Source organism: Populus trichocarpa, chromosome 15, assembly GCF_000002775.5.
Source record: "Populus trichocarpa isolate Nisqually-1 chromosome 15, P.trichocarpa_v4.1, whole genome shotgun sequence".
In the NCBI taxonomy this organism is placed as follows: domain Eukaryota; kingdom Viridiplantae; phylum Streptophyta; class Magnoliopsida; order Malpighiales; family Salicaceae; genus Populus; species Populus trichocarpa.
The window spans coordinates 8494554-8507886 of record NC_037299.2 but is presented as its reverse complement, the minus strand read 5'-3'; the positions used below and the strand labels follow the sequence as shown (position 1 = coordinate 8507886).

Genomic DNA, 13333 nt, shown 5'->3' with positions numbered 1-13333 from the left:
TGAAAATGTCATCTTCTAGTTTTTTTTTTTTTTTTAGTTTAACGTGGGTGTCCGAGCCAACTTGCACGCACCTCGACTAATCCCACGGGCCCTGAAGTTAACGACCATGTAAGCCTCCAGTGGCCATCATATGAGCAACCACAAGGTTTGAACCTGAGACCACAGAGGGAGCAAACCTCTTGGTCCCAAACTCTTATCAGTGGGCCACCACCTAGATGGTTATCTTCTAGTTTTTTTAATAGAGAGAGAGAGAATGTTGATGATGTCACTCTTGAAAGGCAGAAATTGACTGAAGAAACTCTGATCTTAGGAACACTCCTTGACAGGTTAAAGTTTGCTGCCTCCCATCCACTTCTAGGGTTCTATTGGCCTGGGCGACTACACGTCTCTCTACTCCTCTCCTCTCCTCTCAACTTCTTCCTTCCATCTACAACAGGGATCATCACGGGTCGGATTGGATGAAAGATCTACCTCTGGACTCCATAAGACTTCTTTTTTATATTCTTAAAAAATTCCCTTTTAATTTCTTTTTTATATTCATTCCATCGATGGAATCAATTAATTGAATAAAATCTTCTATATAACTTCTCCACAAACCTATATAATATATAATAACTTAATTTACCATTTTGTTTAATATACTTATATATAGTATTGAATATGTTTTTGAGGATTATATTTGAGAAACCACCCACGACGAATGGTTCATCAACTAATTATGTGATACTAAGGGTTATTAACATGCTAATTTAATATATCTTGAATAAATAGTAATTAATTATCATTATTATCATATATTCATGATTATAAATTAATTAAACTTCTATTATAAAGTAAAGTTAGTAACTTAGATTTATTTTTATAGGATTTCCAATATAGTGTTGTAACTTTTATATATAGAAAAGTATTTTTATGTATTTATAACCCAATTTTGTTTTTCATAAAAATCCAGAGATTCACGTAAAAAAACATTTTTTCATAAAAATTCATTATTTTCCAAAATATTAGTCATTTGAGAAGTTTTTCACGATTTTTAGATTTTTTTTTATATTTTTAGCAAGTATGAAAAAGAGAGAGAAAGAAAAAATTGTGTAAATTAAAAAATATATGAGAGAAACAATTCAGCAAAAAAAAAAAAAAAAGAAGGAAAAAGAAAAACAGATCAAGAAAAAATGAGAAAAGAAAAGGAGAGAAGAATTAAGAAATAGAAAAATTCAAAGATAAAAAAAAAATAATGTCCAAACTTTCTTGGACAATTATTTAGCCGAACACAAAAATTCTATTTTAGATATCTCAAAAACCAGTCCAAAAATCCATTCATGCACATATCCCAAATTGAAAAAAGAATAAACCACATTATTTAATCAAAATACCCTTTTCCAAGATAAACATGAATCCATAAACATTTATGTCTAGATATACATCTTTCTCACACACATAAATAAATTTAAATATATAAAAAAGAGGATGATTGAACCATGAGAAATTTTATGATACTCACGCTGTAACTGGTGATATCCTATTAATTAAATTATTTAATTAGAATTATTTTATAAAAATAAATAAATTCAAGTAAGAGGGAAAAATACTAAAAATACACTTATAATTTTTTTTTATAAGTTATGGATTTTTTTTCTAGTGTTTGTTTATTTTTTTATATGAGGTTTAGAGCCACCTTATCCGACTCTCGGAGTTACAGCCACCAGAACACGGCATCCCCTTTCTCCCATGTTTTTCAGTGAGCAAATACCTTCCTCTCACGCATAATGGTTGTTCCTCCACCACGCATGACGGTAGCAACTCCTCTTGATAGCTGCAACAACAAAAGACGCCGATAACAACTACGTCTACAATAAAGAAGGAGAGAAACCAACCATCTACTAGGTGACCCAGTGGTAAGAGCTTGGGATCAAGAGGTTTGCTCTTCATGTGGTTTCAAGTTTGAGCCTTGTGGTTGCTAATATGATGGCCACTAGAGGTTTACATGGTCGTTAACTTCAGGGTCCGTGAGATTAGTTAAGGTGCACGCAAGCTGGTCCGGACATCTACGTTAATTAAAAATAAAAAAGAAAGAAAGAAAGAAGGAGATAAACCCAAAAATCTAAAAGCTCAAGCATTTATTGTTTATTCCACTGATGTATGTGGATATCTTTTTTAAATAATTTTTAATCCGTTGGAACTATCTCTCACTCGTTGCTTTTGAATTGATGCATTTCATTCCACTTAATTTTTAAAAATAATTTTTAATCTATTGTGGATTATTTCTCGCTCATTGTGTTTGAATTTCTTCTCATATAATCTTTAATTCATTGGGAATTATTATTTACTCATTTATTTTCAAGAATTAGTTTCTCTTTTGTCTTATATTCATAATTTTCAAAACTAGTCCCTGTACGTACCTTGCTTAATTTAAAGTAAATTTCAAATTCATTTTTATCCGTTGTAAACATAATTTCACTTAATAGCTTTGTGGTTCGCTTCAAATCATATTGCATTTACCAATTTGATTTCATATATATTATTCTATATTCAATAATATAATATACATTATTCTATATTCAATCAATTTTCTCACTTGTCTTAAATTCATTTCCAAAGCCAATCCTACCTTGTTTTAAAAGGACTTTCAAAATCCATTCTTGTCCGTTGTGAACATGTTTTCAATTAGCTTTGTGGTCTCTTTCAAATCATATTTCCCTTACTAGTTTGATTTTATTTTAATATTCCATATTCAATATATAAATTCAAAAATAATAAAAAAACATTTTTCTTGGTGCTTTGTGTTGTGCATATATAATAAAACATTGCGAGATGGTTGACCTATGATGATATTATAAGTGTGTTTGTGTCTGAATCCATCTGGTTGGTATATTATTATACTTTAATAGAGTGGTAACTCGAATCTAAAACCAACTCTAGCATAAAAAAATTAGAAATATGCTTAAATAATATATATATATATAATTCCTAGTTATATGTCGTTATCACTTTGCATAAATGTACATATGCTCTATGCTATGCATAGCAAGTACTCCTAAGATATTGGGTCGGTTTTCTTTTCTCTTCTCCTTCTTGCTAACCTTTTCCTTGAACATCATATAGGCCAGATAGTTCAACACAAAAACTAGATATATATGTTTTGATTTACATGTGATACATTTCACTATAAGAAAATTGATAAATACAAACAAAAATACAGAAAGAATATTTCATTGGTAAATTGTTGACGGATTTTACCGATGAAAATATTCCCTCGGTATTTACTGAGGGAATTACAGTGGAAAAAAAAATTTAAAACAAAGCAAAAAAAAAACGATGTCGGTAATTCTGTCAGTAAAATCATTGATAAACTGTCAATACTATTCATCATGTGAATTACAAAGGGAATCATCGATGGAACATTCCGTCGGTATTTTACAGAGAGCTCTGAAACTATTCACTTCCCAATAGCACTGTTAATTACTGTTCTTTACAGACAAAATCACCGACGAATTGAAAAGTTGTCGGTGTTATTTGGTGATTTTCTGAAAAATTTAAATTAAATATTACAGACGGAATCACCGACAGAATATGAAAAATATTAATATTTAATTATCCGTCGGTAAAACCATCAATAAAACGCCCCAATAAAAAGTCTAGAATCCCTAATTTCACAACAGACCTGTCTCCTTTCTTCTTCTTCTTCTTCTTTTTCTTCTCTTCTCTCCTCAACTCCTTCTCTTCTCCTCCATGTTCATGTATGTCTTCTTCTCCTTTCTTATTTTTTCTTCTCAGTTTTTTTTTTTATTTTAATTAGTATACTTTACGAATTTATTTTTTTTTCTTCTTAGCTACACTTGCAACTACATTAAGGTAAAAAAAAATTTTCTTCTTTTTTCGTGTTTTTTTCACTATATTTGTTTTTTATTTTATTTTTAATTGTTTTTGTTCTTAATAATTGTATGAATGTTGTTGTAGGATTTGTTTTCCTCATATGAGATCAATTTTTAGTTGATTTATTTATAGGATTTTTAAATTGTTTTCATATGAATTTTTTTAGTTGAATTTTTTTTCATGTTATTTATTTGTTGCAAATTTTTTTGAGTTGATTTTCTTCTTCTTCTTTTTTCCAAGCATTTTGAGTATTATAGAGTGTTGAATAATATTAATTTAATTATTTTATAGTTTTGTAAAATATATATATTTTTAAATAATTACCGACGGAATTACATACGGTTTGTTTCCGAGGGAATTACCGACGGAATAAAATATGTTTTTTGCTCGCTTTTTCCATCAATAAATCCATCGGTAATAATATTTTTTTTATTACTAACGAACTTACCGACGGACAAAAAAGTACCGACAAAAGATTCACTGACAGAGACTTTCCGTCGGTGATTTCGTCGGTAATTTTTTTACCAACATAATGGTAGTGCAAATACAATTGAAAAATTCCATTAGTAAATCTAAATCTAAAAATTGTGGTAGTGTTTTATTTACTACAGCTCCTTACTCTTTATTTTATCTTAGATAAGAGACTACACCTCGTTACTCTTGAAGTTTTTAGAAGACTAGTTATTTAAGTTTTCTAGTTGCCCTCTTTTGTTTTTTTTTATAAAAAAAATTCCCCTCTCAAAGCTCATCATTCAATGCCTCCGCAAAATTTTTTATATATATTTTAATCCCTGTATAATATTTACTTTTTAACTAAATTCTACTTTATAAATTATATTAACAAAAAATTTAAAATAGTTAAAATACTATGGCGGGTACTCAGGTTTTCACCTGACTAGATTGAATATATCTGTGAAACCAAGCAAAAACCCAATCCAATCAAGTTAGGTGAATGTTAGATTCTCGATGAATCATGTAAAATTATCATTCCTACTTGACCATATATTACAATCCTATCATTTTATATTTCTATGATATCTCTCTGTAAAAGCTACCTACTCACATTTTTACACGCAAATGACTTTTTTTTTATTCGACCACAAGTGTTATTTCAGGACCAGTTTACATATCAACTAAGATTAAAAATTTCATGTCATGTAGTTCTTAATATTACGGTTAGTGTAGGTTTATATTGTTGCTAACTTTAGAGTCTATGAGGTTAGTCGAGGTACGTACAAGCTGTTTCAGACAGTTTTATTATTAATAATAAAAGAAATTTAAAATTTCCTGTCTGAACTATTTTAAGAAGCCCCAATTGAATTAACCTATAAGTGCGTTTGGAGGAATTAAATTCTTCTTAATGATGGTTCAAAGTTTGAACCTACAAAGATCAAAGAAGCGAACATATCTTCTTAATCACCGGACTAATCTTTTAGACATATTAAATATCGCGACCCCTGATTTTAAAATACTCATTTAGTTTCCTGCAAGTGGGTAGCCCAATTAAATGGACTCCCTCGCCTCGAAAAGAAAAAAGAAAAAAGAAAAAAGAAAAAAGAAAAAGAAACTAAGGAATGCTCCCTTCATAAATTAGATAATTTGTTTTAGTTTTTATTTTCTAGCATAAGAACTTTAAAATTAAATGTGTTTAAGCTAGAATAGTATTAGAATAGATAATTTTTTTATAAAATTATTGTGCAAATCCATATAGTAGAATAGTATATAATCGCTAATGAATTTCAAGTTGATGAATTCTCCGTCGTGGTTTAATTCTTGAGACTGACTAATCACACATGATAAGAATTAAGAGTGCATGAGTGTATCAGTGGCGTAAAAAAGAAGAAGAAAAACTTGCTTTACAGTGGAGGTTGGGATCTACAGAGTAGCTGAAATTTCAATTTTCTTGATGACCAGTGATTGATACATCTACAACGCCATTTTTGTCCTTTGTTCTCTTTTTCAGAAATTCCAATGTACAAGTAAATAATTAAACCAGAAAATGTAAACGAGAAAAAAGAAGAAAGAATTGAAGGAAGAATGTAACAGCTTGAACGTGTGTTACAGTACTTGTCGGCTTCAAGTGAAGTATGGTTTCTCTGAAACGATCCTTGTGAATCTTTCTTGTGTATAGATTACCCTTGTGACAAGAGGAGAAAAGTTGTTGCTACACCTTTAAGCTAATAATATAACCACCATTTTCTAATTCCTCTTCAATTTCATTGATCCTGTAAGCGTATTTACCTTGTTGATCAATGCAAGAGTAGGTTGCCTTGCAGCTTTTGAAGAAGATGCAACTGACAATGGTTTCAAGAACAACAAGAATTGAATACAAGTAGATGATAAGCGTCCCCTCTGAAATTATTGACAAAGAGCTTGGTGCTTCACGGATATGACGATAAGTTCTCACAATCCGGTATCGGAACAATGCTTCAACCCCTGCCAGGGCTATATTGACAGCAAGTGCAAGTGATAACGCCGTTGAAGCCCTTCCCCTGATCATAACGCAGGCTTTTAGAATGGCCAGGTATCCTCCGATTCTTTCCACGCCCGATAAGACCAACGCTAAGTTGCATATTATGATTGTATGGGAGAGGATGATGGAGTAAACAACAGCTCCAGCAGCTGAGAGGAAGAGATGAAAGCCAAATCCAATATTCTCAAGGAAAAGATTAGAAGTAAAGAATAAGAGAGAAAAAGCTGTGGCATTCGCTGAGAGGATCAATAATGAATTGCATATGTAGGTGAGGAGGAGAGGATTGAAAATGGAAAAAACACAATAGAAAGAAGGTGGCTTTTTGTGATTATTATTGAGAGCTTGAATAACAGATGCTTTCATGATGAGCAAGAAAGTAAGGGCAAAGGGAAGCGTAAGAATTGAAAGGGAGATTGTTTGAGAGAGCTTGAGATTGACAAGGTTGAGCAACTCCGAGGAGGGAGGGAATCCTGCCGCCTGGAACAGACTGGTCAACCTGTGGTAAATGACTGGAAGGAGAGATGAGGAGGAGTCAAGAAGCAGGTGTGCGAGGAGGATTGAGGCCGAGAAAGGGAAGGCGAGAAGGGCCGCGGTAGAGGTGAAGTATTGATAGTTTTGAAGGAAAGTAAAGATTGATTTTCGCAAAATCTTGCTGCCTGTTTCTTCCATTGGAATATCATCTTGATCCATTGATGGGAGGGAAATGGGCATGAAATGAGTGACTCACCAATAGGCTAGAGATGTGCAAGGCAAGATTGATGTTTCCTCCTCTTTATTTATTTCTATAGCAAGTCTCCCTCCCTCCCTCTCTCTCTCTCCCCTTTCTTCTTTACGATGAGATGGGTTAGATAGAAGAGGGTTGTTATAGGACTTTGGATTGAATAGATAGGTCAACTAAAATTTAAGCAAAATAGAGAATTTGCACGTGTGGAGTTGGTTCGGACATTGTTTTTGACAATGGTGTATTTGGATTTTTTTGGGGTCTGTCTTTGTTATCTCCAACTCGCACTTTAGTCGGCCAAAAGGGGCTTGGAGTGTCTAATTTAACCAGCACTTGTCTAGGTTTAAATTCAATAGCAGCTTGGCTTGCTAATTCAATCAGTGCTAGCTTTCGATATGCTTGAAACACAAGCTACATGTATGAGCTCCATCATAGGATAAGATTTTACTCGATTAGGCTTACAACTGAAGTATCCTTCCAAGCTCTCAAACAGCATATATATGAACTCAACTTGCCAGGAGGAATCTGGGAATCGGAAAACGAATCAGAAATGGCTCCGAATTCGAACAAAAAAAAGGCCTCTTAAGGAAGGAGGTGCAAGAAAATCTTCCATGTAAGAAAATTATATTTGCAGGGTATGTGCCAGAGAATTTGCTCGGTAAGAAGCTCTCGAGGGGCTAGTTGGGTGTCCACTGTTTTTGGTCATGTTTCACGTGGCACGTGACTGAATTCTTAGCTTTCAAGAGAACTTTAATAATAACTAGCCCAAAAGATAAGGAGGAAATGGGACTAATACTTGAATTACAAATGAAGCAGAACACAGGTGGGAGGCCCTCTAAGTAACCTCCACTACTCTTCTTCTTCTTCTTCTTCTTCTTTTTTTCTTTTTTTTTTTATGGCATCCACTGGTTTAATCATTAGCATATCCCGTGACATTAAATTGGACAAAACATGGATTGAAGCTAGCCAAGCCTGTCAACTCCGTCCTACGAACCATTTTGTGTTTTGAAAGGGTAGCTATGGATCCGACTTCTTTCTTCTTTTTGCTAATCGAGTGGTCGGATACGAAAACTTCAATCCGAGCACGACAATTTATAGAGTAAAAGATGAGCAGCTCTAGTCATGTGATTAACAAAACAGGGGTTGATTTCACTGGTGTCCATATGAATACTAAGCCAACTAATTAGGTTTCAATTTATCATAAAAATACAAAATTAAAAGAAAGAGACGGGAAAGTAAAACCAGAAGAAATTTCATGCTTCACACCAAATTCATGACAATTCTTTTTTTCATTCATTAGTTGAGCCACTTTACAGTGAAAGTAAAACTAGAAGAATGTTTATTTTCATTTATTTTTCAATCCTAAACTTTTTAAAAAAGAGATGACGTTGTTTAAAAGAGATGAGGAATGAAAAAATCATTAGTCGAGTCATTTTTCAAAGAAAAAACTTGTTGTTTTTATTGTTAACGAATTCCATCAAATATGTGTTTAAGGTGTTTTTGGATGAAAATAAATTGGAAAATGGAATCTTGAACCCCAAAAACCTATCCCTTCATTTTTCTAGAAACCAGAGTGGTGGTCGAACTTTAGGTTATGACCCAGTGAACTGTGCATCGTTTGCCACGATAGAGAACGTGTCGTTTGTTACTTTTTTTTTTAAAAAAAAAAAACTAAGGAGTAGACAACCTGCTATCCGCCTCCTAACAAAGAAAAAAAAATATTCCTTAAGACCATGTCCCTGAGCTTTTTTTGTACCAGGCCTAGTCATGCCAGGCCACTCAAGTCCACACATTTTGACTCTTGTTTTTTTTTTTTTTAATTAGCTCTTTGTTTTCTTTTTATTTTATCTTTAGTTTATTTTTCAATGTTATCCTTCAATGTTAAATTTTTTTTATTGAATTTTATCATTTAATATTGAGTTGATTGTAAATTGATTTTTGTATTTTTATCATATAATAAAATAAAAAATGAATTCAACTCTATGAAGTCTATAACTCAGGTCACGAGTTTAACGAATTAACCAGAGTTAACCTAACTTGTTTTTTTCCCTTTCGACTTGCAAGTCAACAAGATCACGTCAGGATAATTTTCACACAAATTAATTTAAAATTTAGACTAAAGAAATCAAGTTAAGATTTTTAAAATTTTTCCCGAGTTTAAAATAAAAGATATTAATGGCCTACTTTCAATCATATAGGTATATAAATTGAAAAGAAAACACATACATGAGGCTAATAATAGGCATACAATTAACAATTTGCGATTGAAATAATAATGCAATCATCAACAAATTGAGACCACAAAAAAAAATTGAATTAGCCAAAACCAAGCCAAGAGAATATTCCTATAGAAACGACAGCGAAGTGCACGGGCCACTGCTCGAGGATGACGGAAGATGACCACTGGGTGATGGCGCGGTTGGTGCGCAGTGTTTTGACCTGGCGGCTGCTGATAGGTTAGGTACGAGGTTCTCGTGATATGACGTGGCACTTTGCAAATTTTTTATTAAATATTCTGTAGTTGTTGAAATTGGAAGCAATATAAGTAAAATAAAATAGGTTGCTTTCCTACAAGGTAAAGGGTCATAACATAAGTAATGACCTTCTAACTGAAAAGGGTTCGTCTTAATGAAACAACGACACTTTAGCTACGTTATTTTATTTTTTAGACCTTTGGAATTCAAGAAACGGAGCAATATGTTTGATTACCAGATCAATCATTAAGGATTACAAGTTTAATAATTAAAACACATATATGTATTACAAATTTAGTTAGTTGGTTGTCTTCGACTCAAATCCAAAACCACTATTTAATTTAAATTAAAAATAAAAATATACAATAAATACCTTTTTAGTTTTTAACAAATAATAATGGAGCTTATCTTATATAGGGTGTAAATGGTGATTATTACCTTCTATATTATATAACCAGCTCCTTACTTGAAATATCTAAAAGACTATTTAGAGTTTCTAGTTACTATAAAATGAGATGATGACTTTTTTTTTTCTTCTTAATTTGACCCCTTCTGACATGTAGTTCACCAAGATGTTCCTTGCGACAACAATTTTTATTTTATATGTTTGTTTGGATACTTGGTTATCGAGCTAGATCAATCTGGCTCGAAGTATGTATATGCGAGAGTCAATGTTTCAATTACAAAACTGTATATGTTTTGATAATTAAAGTGTGTTGTATAATTTGCTTTGATTTGCATGCTATTTCTTATCCTAACATTCGTATTTTATTTTGTCATTTGTATATTGGATATAGATTCATATGTTCATACAACATCATTTGAGATCACACATCTTTATTTTAGATTAGATGAGGGAGTAGGTGTACCCAACGACTATCAGCCTAGGTAAGACTAGTGAAACCACCACTCATGTCTTATTATCAACTTGAATATGGTTAGTATGCTAATCTGACACAACCATGGTCTATGCTTTCACATATCTTATAGACCTTATATCGAGCTTTAGAGGACATCACTAAGCAATGAGAAATCCTTTTTTACTAAATAGTAAATTTGCCACGGCTAAAACTTTCTCTTAGGGTGTCTCCCTATGCTACCACAACTTCATATCTAATATCTAGCATGCATAATTAAATGTTCTATGTATATATGCCAAACTTAGTTTACAAGTGAAATATAGGTTTCCTTGAAAATCCAGCTTCCTTTTAAGATCTATAACACTAGACTAAAAAAACAAAAGATGGATGTATAATGAGGAGAGAACCTAACTAGATATTAACCAATAAAAGAGATTATCATTCTAAAAAAAGAGATCGCTAAGCTTGCTCAATCGAGCATTATAGATTGTCCTACGAAAAGATGGAATATTTGGCCATAATCAAGCTCCTATTGAAACGTAATTCATGCTCAACACTCAACCAATTTCTCAAGCACCGACTAGGCCACTCACCTTCACTACTAAAAGCTTGGGGGCACATAGTGTTTCATTAGAATCTTTATTCACTACCAATGTATAGCCAGAACCAACAGTCTAAACAACCTCGATGATTGACTTAAGGACCGAGGAAACTCAAAGAACCAAAGTAGCAGAAAAGACATATTTTAAGAAATTATCAGCAATTAAAGAGAGGTTTAAAGCTATTGAACGAGTAGATTTATATGGTCAAACAAAATTGACTAATATATGTTTATTTCTTGATATCATCATCTCTAGGAAACTAAGATACTTGAGTTTGATAAGTACAACGACATGTAGTGCCTAATGACTCACCTTTGAGTGTACTACAATATGATGACTGAATTTATACATGATAAGAGACCAATGATTTATTTCTTTTATGAGATTTTAAGTGGTATCGCTCTTAGTTGGTGAATGAGACTCAACAACTCTAAGATAAAGAAATAGAGAGACTTGATGGATATTTTTATCAAGCAATACAAATTCAACATGTTTGTAGAGGATCGTTCTAGCTTATAGATCATGGAAAAAGGTCCTAAAGAATTGATCCGAGTATATAAACGAAGAAGGCGCAAGGTAGTAGCACAAATCTCCATCTATTGTTTGAGAAGGAAATGATCACCCTATTCTCCAATGCATTTATTTTGAGTACCTAGTTGGTAGTTTAGCCTAACATTTTATAAATTCGGTAGTGGTGGATGAAAGAATAATAGGCCATAAAAGAACGAAATAACTCTATACTTTAAATGCAGAAAAAAAAAGGTTACAAGAAAAACGTTAAGGTTCATTACCTAGAATCTAATCATGATAAACCAAGAAAATAATGGAACAATATATGTGCAAGTTGAACCAGCAAGAGGATATCCACCACATCAAGTTTTAAACATTCACCACTTCCCCAATTAGTGCCCCAATAGTTTCCAACCTAAATTTCCCCAACAAGTTCCCTCAAAACCAATATTTTTTTGGTCAAACCAATAACCATACCTAAACCGCTACGCAACCATATAGAAACCCATAAAATAACTAGTAAACACTACCACCCCTTCCTTTACATTTGAACAAAATATTTTAGTGATTGGTCAACATTATACAAATCATTCATGTTCCTCAAAACCCATTACAACCATCATAACCGAAGTAGTACAAGCTTGACCAATCATATGAGTAACCATTCTTACGTAACTGGGCACAATATTGACAATTGTTATACTTTTAAGGACAAACTGCTCCAACTTATTGAACTATCTAAAACTCATATTTTTTTATTCTGTTTATATAATCATCATTAAAACTATCTAAAACTCATTTTTTTTTTAACTCCCTTTATATAATCTCTCCATGTAGGTTTTTCTTTAAACATGATAATGGAACTTATGACCATCAAGTAAGGTCATGTTTTTGCCAAGACATATGACTTACAAATCTATTATTTAGTTTTTATTCCTTGAAAGTTGTGCACATGATTTTGAACAAGTGTACTAAATAGCATCCTTAATAGATTTTTCTTTGTAATATTTGAGGAATCGCTAGGAAAAGCTGAAGAGTTTTTTTTTTTTTTTTCATATGTTGAGAGAAAGAAATATGGAAAAACTTATATCCCATGATCTGATGTTCAAATTGTTAGTGTATATGCCTTGTAATCAATCAGTTGTTTATATGTGGTATTGACTTTGTTCATGTAAATATATTTAATTTATTAATAAAAACTTATTTATCTCTAATATTCATCAAATATTTGATTAATTAATCTTTAATATAATAAGATATAATGTTTTTTTTATAGTATACCATACATGAGTTGTAAACACAAATTGAATCAATGCTATGAAATTAAACACAAAATATATAAACTAACCTTTGTATAAGAAAAGAGACTAAAAGTACCAAATTAAATCAATGCTATGAAATTAATTTCATCTTCATAATTCATCCACCACTTTAATTTTTTGGTCTTCATACCTATCATATATAAACATACAAAATTTATAAGAAACATTAGCTAAAACGAAATATTATTTATGTTTGGTAAATTTTTTAAAATAAAGTAAAATAAAAAAAAATTAATAAAAAAAGATTCTTACATATTTATTTTAATTGTGCTCGTTGTTCTTTTATGAAATAGAAATCATTGATTATCATATCTGTTGTGGATTTTCAGCATTACCGAAGACAAGAACACCTATTTGTTCATTGTATGATGCTAAAAGTTCCACCATTTCAAGAAAATTACCTAGTTTTTTTTATTCTGATTGTTCATTATGTCCTCTAAAAGCACATGTTTGAAATGTGAGTCAACGAATAATGTCTATTAAAGCTTTAATATGAAA

The 13333-nt window shown here is 31.7% G+C and overlaps 1 protein-coding gene across 1 annotated transcript; it reads right to left on the bottom strand.

Moving 5' to 3' along the window:
• Positions 1-5756: 5756 nt before the first annotated feature.
• Positions 5757-7371, bottom strand: LOC18105774 (uncharacterized). Its single transcript, XM_024586082.2, has one exon. The coding sequence runs from the start codon at positions 7055-7057 to the stop codon at positions 6038-6040; it is 1020 nt and encodes a 339-aa protein (XP_024441850.2). The 5' UTR covers positions 7058-7371; the 3' UTR covers positions 5757-6037.
• Between the last annotated feature and the right edge of the window lie 5962 nt (positions 7372-13333).